This window comes from Ovis aries, chromosome 23 (genome assembly GCF_016772045.2).
Source record: "Ovis aries strain OAR_USU_Benz2616 breed Rambouillet chromosome 23, ARS-UI_Ramb_v3.0, whole genome shotgun sequence".
In the NCBI taxonomy this organism is placed as follows: Eukaryota; Metazoa; Chordata; class Mammalia; order Artiodactyla; family Bovidae; genus Ovis; species Ovis aries.
In genome coordinates this window covers 6588822-6600889 of record NC_056076.1, presented here as the reverse complement: position 1 = coordinate 6600889, position 12068 = coordinate 6588822, and the positions used below count along the sequence as shown (strand labels likewise).

At 38.0% G+C, this 12068-nt stretch overlaps 1 protein-coding gene across 1 annotated transcript; it reads left to right on the top strand.

Moving 5' to 3' along the window:
- The first annotated feature begins 9906 nt into the window (after positions 1-9906).
- On the top strand, positions 9907-10540 carry LOC121817710 (fibrinogen silencer-binding protein-like). Its single transcript, XM_042239195.2, has one exon. It carries the CDS (start codon positions 9978-9980, stop codon positions 10452-10454), a length of 477 nt encoding a protein of 158 aa, XP_042095129.1. The 5' UTR covers positions 9907-9977; the 3' UTR covers positions 10455-10540.
- Positions 10541-12068: the final 1528 nt, after the last annotated feature.

Genomic DNA, 12068 nt, shown 5'->3' with positions numbered 1-12068 from the left:
ATAAAAAAAATACACAGAGACCTAGGTCTAACAAAGGAAAAATCAACCTCATTTTAACTTGAATGAGTACAAGTTAATTTTCTTTGCATTTTAAAAAATCTACAGCATATTTGTGGAGAAGGCAGTGGCACCCCACTCCAGTACTCTTGCCTGGAAAATCCCATGGACAGAGGAGCCTGGTAGGCTGCAGTCCATGGGGTCGCTAAGAGTCGGGCACGACTGAGTGACTTCCCTTTCCCTTTTCACTTTTCATGCATTAGAGAAGGAAATGGCAACCCACTCCAGTGTTCTTGCCTTGAGAATCCCAGGGACAGAGGAGCCTAGTGGGCTACTGACTGTGGGGTTGCACAGAGTCAGACACGACTGAAGCGACTTAGCAGCAGCAACAGCATATTTGAAATTAATTCTTGGGACTTTATTATTCTTTAAACTGCTTTCTATCAACTATCCATATATACAAAACAAATATTCTCAATATCAAGAGGATGGCTCATCCCAAAGCATGCAATTTAATATTTTCTAAAGTATAAGTGAAGTACAGGTGATATTCTCAAGTTAGAAAAATTCATATCCTTAGGAAAAGTGTAGATTTTTTACTTGCTCTTACAGTTGAAATTCTTGTGTAATGATCAGAGCTGTCTTTAGGGGCTACTGAGATTGGTGACATCACCAGTGTCTAAGCTGCAGTTCTCATAAATATTGTTGGTATTGCAATACCTACTTTGATCCATGAGTAATATAGATTTAATTTTTCTTTTTCACTGCAGATGTTTATTCCTAAGGAAAAATTGCCTTGAAAAACATCCATTCATGAAAGAGTCTTTATCATGGTGGGTGGCAATTCAATGGGAAAAAATTAGAAATTTAAACTGTGAACCTAAAATAAAAGTGGACTATTAACATAACAGGTGTTAGTATGCTCTCTGGCTAATTAATACTTATTTTAAAATGCGTTATTAGAAAAGATGGAAGGAATGATTGTTGGTAAAGAATAAAAATATTAATCCAGAATAGTATTGTTTTGTTTACGGTGATAATCTCATGAAGAAATGGCAAGACTCCATTGCATGAGTCCATGTGCTTCATAAAGCTTCATAAAACTCACATCAATTCCCTGTGTGTAGGTACAGGTCTCCTTCAAAACATGGCTATTTGCATGGAGAGAAGGGAATGAAAACAGTTAGGGGAATGTGGTATCCTGGAAATGTGGGGAGGTTTTTTGCTAATTTTAAGAGTAAACTGTAATATACTAAAGTTAATAATTTTTCATATTCTTTACAAAATACAGAGTAATCAAAAGGAACATTTAAAAAAGGTTAACCAAGCATTTCGCTAGTATGAATATTTTAATAATTTTTGAAAAGTGCCATACTCTATTAAATACACTTCATTACAATGATGAAACTTTTGAAAAGGCTTTGTGTTTCCATCTGTGCATGCTGGAAGCACCCTTTGAATACTGAGTAACAGATGCTCTATGCAATCTTAGTCGATAAAATCAATCCTTTATTACTTCTGCTGTGAAGATATATTTCTGTGTCCAAGAGCTCTACAATTAAGATTTTCCATATGTGAGACCAACTGAACAAATACTTTTATGCCATAATCAATTTTCTGCTAAGATGTCAACAAAATTTATATTATAACAATTAGCTTAATATCCAGTAATAGTAAAGGCAAGCTTGAGCTTTGTATAATAGTGCAGCATTCTAAATGAGACTTTTTAGATGTGCCATGAATTGGTCAATGTAAAACAGCAAGAGAGCTTCCCTGGTGGCACCATGGTAAAGAATCCACCTGCCAATACAGGAGATGCGGGTTTGATTCCTGGGTTGGGAAGATCTCCTGGAGGAGGGAATAGCAATCCACTCTAGTATTTGCTTGAGAAATCCCATGAACAGAGGAGTCTAGTAGACTGCAGTCCATGGGGTTGCAAAAGAGTCAGACACAACTTAGCAAGTAAACAACAACAACAAAATAGCAATATGTTAATATACACAGGTGAATGTTCCCACTAACAGAGCCCTCATTTCAAACAGTCTTCCTCTCCATTTACGCTGGATGTAAGTGAAGGTCACTCAGTCATGTCCACTTTGGGACTCCATGGACTGGAATTCTCCAGGCAAGAATAGTGGAGCAGGTAGCCTTTCCCTTCTCCAGGGATGCTTGATGTAAACTTTATTTTAAATTGAATAACCATTTCTTACAATCTCTCAAAGGGACTTACTGAATAGAATTTTAATATTAGGCTTGACTCAAGCATTAACCCTTGTACCATAGAGAAGTGCATATGGATTGTGAAGCCAAGGAGACTGTTCCCAGTAATTCTTCCCAGTAAGAGACTCCAGAATGGTGGGTTTTCAGTCTTTTCCCTCTGCTCGTGTCTGTCAGTTCTTTCTGCAAACTGCTTGAATGCTTTTGAGGTGCAAGATTGCTTCAGACTTGCTTATCTCAGAGGAACCCTGATGGTGATTTGTCCTCTCTTATGGAAGAAAGTTCATATATTTTATGAAGGGATTTCACAGCCAAGAGATAGTTGCTTCACAGTTGTGAGTTGGCCGGGCAGTGTTGTATTGATCTGAGATGACAAGAGAGATGATCTCTGATCTCTGGATACAAAAGGGGGATATCCAGGGAAAATACTAGTATTTTACTTACTCTGTTGTTGTTTTTCAGTCGCAAAGTCACGTCCAACTCTTTGCAATCCCATGGACTCACCTTTCCTCCACTCTCTCCTGGAGTTTGTTCAGATTCATGTCCATTGAGTCGGTGATGCTATCTAACCATCTCATCCTCTGCTGCCTCCTACTCCTGTATATTCACCCTCCCAGCATTCACATCAAGTGGCCAAAGTATTAGAGCTTTAGCATCAGTCTTCCAACAAGATTCAGTTGACTTGCTTTAGGATTGACTGGTTTGATCTTGCAATCCAAGGGACTCTTAAAAGTCTTCTCCAGCACCACAATTTGAAAGTATCAATTCTTTGGCTCTCAGCCTTCTTTATGGTCCAAATCTCACATCTGTACATGACTACTGGAAAAACCATAGCTTTGACTATATGGACCTTTGTCAGCAAAGTGATGTCTCTGCTTTTTAATACACTGTCTAGGTTTGTCATAGCTTTCCTTCTAAGGAACTTCATTTCATAGCTTCAGTCCCCGTCCACACTCTGATTAAGTGATAATGTTGATATATGAGCTAATGTTCATTGAAACTTGCTAGTAGTCATCCCTTCAACAGTGATTTATTTATTGGCACCAAATACTGTTTTTAGGTTCTATGAATCTGGGGGCAACCAGGGCAGATGATATCTCAATCCTCATAGAGTTCATTCCATTGTGAGGTGACAGACAATAAATGCATACTTGGCTTTCCTGATTCAAGCTTCCTCTTTTTTCTTCTTGGTTGATGCTGCAGTGGGAGAATTACACTGACTTTGACCTTGAAAAATCTTCTCAATGGAGTCAAGGAAATCTAGATTAAAATTCTCTTCTGTCTGTGATTTCATCTTGAATAAAATAGCCCTTCATCCTCCTTATTGATAAAGAAGATTTTATGGTCTCATGGAATACTCTTTATGGACTTTTCTTGGATAATGTGAGTTTATTATAAAGATACAGATAGGAGTATTGGATACAATAATACTAGACATATGGTTGACCTCAGGCAGACTTTCTTTTTTTTTCTTTTTTTGGTTTCCCAATGCATGTAAAAGATTTTTTTTTTAACTTTATTTTACTTTACAATACTGTATTGGTTTTGCCATACATCAACATGAATCCGCCACGGGTCAGGCAGACTTTCAGAACTTTTCAGTATAGCCTTTTAGAACTTTTCAGGGAGACTTTCAGTACTTTCAGAATTGAAACATGTGACTATGGAACGGATTAATTTTCTCCTCTACCAGTCATACCTATATCCTCCAGTTTGGCAGGTTCTGTAACCACCATCAGCTGTAACCAGTTTTAAACTCTTCTCATTTGCCAGATCCTATTATGTGGGTAATTTAGAGAGTATATCTTCACTGTAACTATGAATAAGTGTGTGACACAAATGAAGGAAGCCTTTACTTTCCAGATTCAGGTGTTTTCTATTTACTTCTTGATCAGTGCTGCAGTGGGAGAGTTACAAAGAGCTGGATTGATCCTGACTTAGATGCATTATTCTTTAGAGTCTGTACCATCGTCAGGAAGAACCTCCTTCCAGGCTTGATCTAGTCTGATATTGAACCCCTATAGTGAATGTATCAGTTCACTATTATGCACTTTAGGTCTGTGATTATTTTTTGATACTTTTTTGTACTTTCTCTCTGAAATCATCACATTATTCATGCATTGTTATCTCTTTCACTTTAGTAAGCATCTACTTAACAGTTACTTTAATTCTCTGTGAGGTACATCAAATACATGCATTTCATTAGAATTAGTTTTGAGATGTATCTGTTTGTAGCATCTTTGTTAGCCTTTATGTCCCCTGCCTCATAGCTTGTCTGCAATTAGCAGACACTTCTCCATCTTTATAGATGGGCTTTGTTCAGGAAAAGACCTTCATCTGTCTCTCTGGCCAAAGATTCTGAAGGCCTCCCCCAGATCTTTCTGTCCCAGAGAAGTCTTTAGGAAGCTGCGGTCTTTATCCACTTACTATGCACTGAGCTGGGGGAGAGACAGGTTGTCTGCTTTCTAAGCTGCCTTCTCTGCTCTCCACCAGGCGGTTAGACTGCGTTGGACTCACCAGAGCTCCAAGACTGGCTAGTCAGGTATCTGTAGCATTGGATGAAAGAATCGATCTTGTCCTCCACAAAGAGAAGCTGGGAGCTGGAATTCTTCATTCAGGTCCTCTGTGTTATGCTTGGGGGAGGGCACATGGTCTCTACCAGCTGTTGTCTGTTCTTCCCGGAGTGGCGAGATGGTGCAGACTCAGCAGGTATCCAGGATGGATGAGACACATGCTCCTTCTCTGGTGAAGTTGGAGCCCTGGTTGCACAGATTCCCACGGAGGGAATGTGTGAAGTTTTGCTGAATTTGTGTGGTTAAGGGGTAAGAATGGCCCAGGACCTCCTATTCTGCCATCCTGCTGATGTCATTCTTTTTTTTTTTTTTTAACTTAGCATTTTATTCAAAGAATGTTTCTGCAATTAAAACAGTGGGATTTTAGCCAGAATAGTGCACTGACACAGTGATGTCATCTAGATGAATATTGTACTGAGTTAAATAGCTCTAATTATTAGCAACTTTGAAATTATAAAGCAATCAGAAAAACAACTCACTCCTCTACTCTAGTGAAATACAGTTTGATTATGTGAAGCCTTTCACCTAGTTTGGATAGTTGGCTTTCAGTAACTGTTTTGAGATCCCAGTATCACAGTCAGTGTCAGTTCAGTTGCTCAGTTGTGTCCAACTCTTTGTGACCCCATGGACTGCAGCACACCAGGTCTCCATGTCCATCACCAACTCCTGGAGCTTGCTCAAACTCATGTCCATCATGTCGGTGATGTCATCCAATCATCTCATCCTTTGTCTTCCCCTTCTACTCCTGCCTTCAATCTTTCCCATCATCAGGGTCTTTTCCAGTGAGTCACTTCTTCGCAGCCAATGGCCAAAGTATTGGAGTTTCAGCTTTAGCATGTGAAAATATTTTCTAATTCAGCTTCAAAATCTATTTGATAAAAACCTGATGATTGTAGGAAACAGGATTTGCTTGTTGCAAAATACTTTTTTATTTTTAGTAGGGCGAATCCTGACAACTGATTCTGTGCTTTTTTCTTCATGTCATACTTTCGTTAGAGGATTTTTCTAACCCAGTGGATTACTATTTTGGTGACTTCAAGTGATTTTGGTCTTAGTATATTTTTATATTTCTTATATATCTCTAATTTCCTTTCTTTACAAGATCATTATATACCTCATGGGTTCAATTCTGAGACTTCAGATATCATTTATAAATATGCTTAGGTGTCTAGGAAATCTTTACCCATGAAAGGGTTTTTCATATATATAAGTTGTTTAGCCAATGATAGTGCAAATTTATTTTTTAAAAAAGACACATTATTAAAACACACACACACATTTAAATGACCAGACCCCGACAGCTTGAAATCTAGCAAGGCTTAGCATCATCTCTGCTAATTGCTACCATTGCAAATTAATGGGAAGCCTTTTAAATCTCCTGATAGTGGTTATGCAACTTTCTGCAGATAGAGAACTCTAGCAGAACATAACAGATGCGGCCATTAATATGCAGCTGCACATGCTTGAAAGCTCTGGGTTTTGTGAATCATTCTCTACCTCATTATATGTCTCATTGCCAAAATAGATCACTGAGCCTCCTGTCTAAGAGACAATGGAATGGTCCATTTTATAGAAGTCTTATTCCTTCCTATTAAGAATTGAAGATGTAAAACTTACACTATAATCTCTTTGAGAAGATTATTTTGACAAAGCGGATAAGTTTAATTGTTGTAACTTCTAAGGCTAAAGTTACTTGTTTATTCTTGATCCAATTCCAGGAATAGTTAAAATTCTGAATTTCCATGAAATCATTGATGGATTATTTTATGGATATCATCAGTATTTCCAGTATTCTTAGAAAGAGACCAGGTACATCATCCAGAATTTGTATTAATTTTTTGTTCTTCTTTAAAACAAAAATAGTGGAATTTCTAAGGAACTTGCATTTAGGTAGCCATTTAAAAATGTATATGTATACCCGTGTGTATGTTTGTGTGTCTATGTTTATACACATTTATGTGCATGTGTCTACAAACACATAATATATACAAACATATATTAGCAAAGACACCTAGAACTAAGTGAATGGATAATATGAAATTAGCATTTTCCCTGTTTCTTATTGTTAATTTCACATTACCCATTTCCTTAGTTCCATGTTTTGTTATGGGCTTCCCTGGTGGCTCAGCAGAAAAGAATCCTCCTGTAGGGACTTGGGTTCGATCACTGGGTTGGCAAGACCTCCTGGAGAAAGGAATGGCTACCCACTCCAGTATTCTTGCCTAGAGAATTCCAGAGACAGAAGAGCCTCGTGGACTACAGTCCATGGAGTTGCAAAGTGTCAGACACAACTGAAGGACTAACACTTCTGTTTCTTATTAAGCTGAGACTCAGATTCCAAGAATGGCAACCCACTCCAGTGTTCTTGCCTGGAGAATCCCAGGGACAGGGAGCCTGGTGGCCTGCCATCTGTGGGGTTGCACAGAGTTGGTCACAACTGAAGCAACTTAGCAGCAGCAGCAGCAGCAGCAGATTCCAAGTCCTTATAAATCTAAGTTGAAAAGTTAGACTATCTCTGGAGGACTTGCAGAGACAGAGACTCTCATCTCTTTTCATTAATGGTTGGGCACTTTTTTCAGACCAACATCCCTGTAAACAGCTATTAATACAAGAAAGAAAATAACCCATGAAGACTTGGTAGGACTAGTAAGGTAGCAACAGCCTAGTAGACAATGGCCCTAGAAAGCAGTGGTAGTTAGTTATTCAGTCTTGTCTGACTCTTTGCAACCGCATGAACTGTAGCCCACCAGGCTCTTCTTTCCATGGGATTCTCCAGGCAAGAATACTGGAGTGGTTTGCCATTCCCTTCTCCAGAGGATCTTCCCGTCTCAAGGATCGAACCCGGGTCTCCTGCATTGTAGGCAGATTTTTTAACATCTGAGTTACAGGGAAGATCAATTAGAAGGAAAGAAATCCCCAACAGGAGTAAATAATTCCTGATTTCCTCTGTTGATCCACACACACACACCCCAAATTCCAATATGTCTGGACATCCTACTGGATTTTCAAAATATCAGGACTCTGACTGCTTCTGCTTAACATCCTCTGTTGTCACTCTAGTCAGAACCAGCGTTACTGCTTTCCTTGATGATTGCAGTAGCTTCTATTCCTTCTCGAAATCTTGTCACTCCCACCACCTTCCAAGCTATTTCAGCATAGCAACCAGAGTAATCCTTTTAAAAATAAGTCAGTCATGCCACTAGCCAGCTTGAAATCTTGCAATGGCTTTTTATTCTCTCACATGACATTTGAAATTAATCCAGTGACCCTACGTGATCTGGCTTTCTGTCAGCTCTTATGATTATAATTGTGGCATCTTTCTAATTTACTTCTACTCCAGTCTCACTGGCTCTATTCTTCTTACTCATCTTCCTTAATTTCCTCAAAAAGAAAAATCTCGCTCCTGGAGGTACCCCTGGATATACCCCTGGCTTTTCACTGTTCGTATCCTTTGCCTGGAATGCTTTTCCGGCCAGGCTGACATAAGTCTCACCTCCTCTCCTCCTTCCAGTGTTGGGAAAATGTTTCTCTCTTCATTATGTCTCCTACTTTAACATCCTTAATACCCTTATTCTTTATTTTTACAGTAAACATCATGTTTAAAATATTATATAATATTCTTGTTTTGCTTATTGTTTATTCCATTTATGGCCTCACTCATATAAGCTAAGTTGCATAAGAGTAGGGAATTTTTATTTTCTTTACTTATTTGTCCCCATTCTTGTGAAACTGAAGATAAGAAGAAGAGTGGCAAGAATACACAGAACTATACAAAAAAGATCTTAATGACCCAGATAACCATGATGGTGTGATCACTCACCTACAGCCAGACATCCTGGAATGTGAAGTCAAGTGGACCTTAGAAAGCATCACTATGAATAAAGCTAGTAGTGGTAATGGAATTCAAGCTGGGCTATTTCAAATTCCAGCTGAGATGTCCTAAAAGATGATGCTGTGAAAGTGCTGTACTCAATGTGCCAGCAAATTTGGAAAACTCAGCAGTGGCTAGAAAACTGGAGGTCAGCTTTCATTCCAATCCCAAAGAAAGGCAATGCCAAAGGATGTTCAAACTACTGCACAAATGCACTCATCTCGAATGATAACAAAGTAATGCTCAAAATTCTCAAAGCTGGGCTTCAATAGTATGTGAACTTCCAGATATTCAAGCTGGATTTAGAACCAGAGATCAAATTGCCACAATTCATTGGCTCATGGAAAGAGTAAAAGAGTTCCAGAAAAACATCTACTTCATTGACTGCACTCAAGTCTTTGTGAGAATCACAGCAAACTGTGAAGAATTCATAAAGAGATGGGAATACCAGATAACCTGACAAGCCTCCTGAGAAATCTATATGCAGGTCAAGAAGCAACTATAAGGACCAGACATGGAACAATGGACTGGTTCCAAATTGGGAAAGGAGTACATCAAGGCTGTATATTGTCACCCTACATATTTAACTTATATGCAGAGTACTTCATGAAAAATGCCAAGGTGGATAAAGCACAAGCTGGAATCAAGATAGCTAGGAGAAATATCAAGAACCTCAGATATGCAGATGACACCACCCTTATGGCAGAAAGTAAAGAAGAACTAAAGAGCCTCTTGATGAAAGTGAAAGAGGAGAGTGAAAAAGTTGGCTTAACCTCAGCATTCAGAAAACTAAGATCATGGCATCCAGTCCCATCACTTCATGGCAAATAGATGGGGAAACAGTGGAAACAGTGGCAACTTAATTTTCTTGGGCTCCAAAATCACTGCAGATGATGACTGCAGCCATGAAACTAAAAGATGCTTGCTCCTTGGAAGAAAAGCTATGAGCAACCTAGACAGCATGTTAAAAAGCAGAGACTATTTTGCCAACAAAGGTCCATCTAGTCAAAGCTATGGTTTCTCCAGTAGTCATGTATGGATGTGAGAGTTGGAACATAAAGAAAGCTGAGCACCGAAGAATTGATGCTTTTGAACTGTGACACTGGAGAAAACTCTTGAGATTTCCTTGGACTGCAAGGAGATTAAACTAGTTAATAGTAAAGGAAATTAGTCCTGAATATTCATTGGAAGGATTGATGCTCCAGTACTTTGGCCACTTGGTGTGAAGAATTGACTCATTAGAAAAGAGCATTAGACCTCCATCATACAGTGCAAACTTGGATGAGGAAGCACAGGCTGGTACCAGTTCACTACAGGTAATGTTGGACCGCCATCCAGTTGCTATTACAGTGGAGGTGAAGCAAGAAGAAGACATTAAGCCCCCTCCTCCACTGGTTTTAAATTCTCAACAGAGTGATACTTTAGAGCAAAGAGAAGAACAGGCATTAGTGCCTGTAATGGAAAGATCTTTGTCACCATCACTTTCCTCTGTTGATATGAGAATGACATCGTCTCCATCTTCTATCCCAAGGAGAGATGATTTTTATCGGCATGAGAGTGGAGAAAATTTTAGGTCACAATTAGGGTATGATCCTCAGATTCTACAAATGCTGAAAGAGGAGCGTCAGATAATTTTAGAAAATCAAAAAAGTTTTGGATTATATGTTCAGGAGAAGAGGGATGGATTGAAAAGAAGGGAGCAGCTAGAGGAAGAGCTGCTAAGAGCAAAAATTGAAGTTGAGAAGCTGAAAGCAATTCGACTACGGCATGATCTACCTGAATATAATAGTCTCTAAGATTTTTTTTCAATCTTGCAATTTGATTATTTTAGTTTTGGCCTGATTAGTTTCATTTGGGAATATCCTGAAGCAGAGTACATATTCTTAAAACATATTGTTAATCTCTGTTATGAAAAAGGCTTTTTTGACATGATTTTCTGATTATTTAATTTTCCTTTGAGATATAGTAAAACTGATGGCATGCTTATAAATTTTTTGTCTTCCTGGGCCTTACAAAAGATGTTCTATTTTGATTATTAACATATATAAATGCATATGTATATACATAAATATTCTTTCAAAGTTCTGAATCTTCAACATTTTTAATTGACACTTTGAAAGCTGTATGTAGTTCAAGCTGTTTATTAATGTTAGGTTAATTTAGAAGCAATACTAGCTTAATAGAAGCTTGTCTATATGACACTGATTTTTATGCTTTCATTCTTTGAAGGAATAAATTCTAGAATTTTAGGGACTAAAATATTAGGGACTAGAATTTTAGGGACTAAAATGGAAGGTATTTGGAGAACACTTTTCCCACCTCAATTTAAGGGTAATAAAACTGAGGGCAAGGGAAAACTCAGTGATTTACTTGGTTTACCAAAGCTCTTTATAGCATAGCAAGGACCAGCACTCAGTTTTTTTTTTTTCTCTCTAATTTTTACCCCCTGTGGTTCCATAGAAGAAAAAAATCCGCTAAAGTATCCTCCATGGTAAAAAAAAAAAATTAGAAACATTTATTTCATTAAAATTGTCTTTAAAAATTGGTGGATTGTGAAATCAGGGGGATTGTGTCAGTTACTCCCATCCTCCTTTTTTTTTTTTTTTGGTCCTGCAAAATTAGATATACTGTTGGAGCTGTTATATATTGAGGTGGCCAAAAAAGTTTGTTTGGTTAGTGAATACGTTGTTCAGTAAATGTGTCTTTTATTTTTACTTAAAACCGAACTAAATTTTTGGCCAATACAATATGTTGACTCTGAGATTTAATATGTTGATTCATTTTGAATGTCTTAGTCTGAAAAAGATTTCTTTCATGGTAAAATCACAGTAAACTTTAATGAACAAAATTAAAATTTTACTTATAATAAAAATAGCAAAACATTATATGTGTATAACTTATGATATCTGTAGTCTTATGTTTCTGTAAATATTACTATTTTAGTATTTGTGGAAATAAATAAAACCTTGATTCTTAAAGCGTAAAAAAAAAAAAAAAGATTGAAAGCAGGATGAGAAGTGGATGACAGAGGATGAGATGGTTGGATGGCATCACCAACTTGATGGATACGAGTTTGATTAAGCTCCCAGAGTTGGTGATGGGCAGGGAAGCCTGGCATGCTGCAGCCCATGGGGTCATAAAGATTTGGACATAACTGAGTGACTGAACTGTACTAAACTGACAATCATGGCTCATACTTTCCGAACCAAATGCCAGAACTGATTTTCTGACAAGTCCAAATGTGCTTTCAAAAGTAATAGGGCAAAACTTTAGAAATTGAAACTCTCAAAGATTTTCTGGCACCCATAGTGATCCCCTGGAGAAGGAAATGGCAACCCCTTCCAGTATTCTTGCCTGGAGAATCCCATGGACAGAGGACCCTGGCAGTTTCCTTACTATCCTCGTCTCTG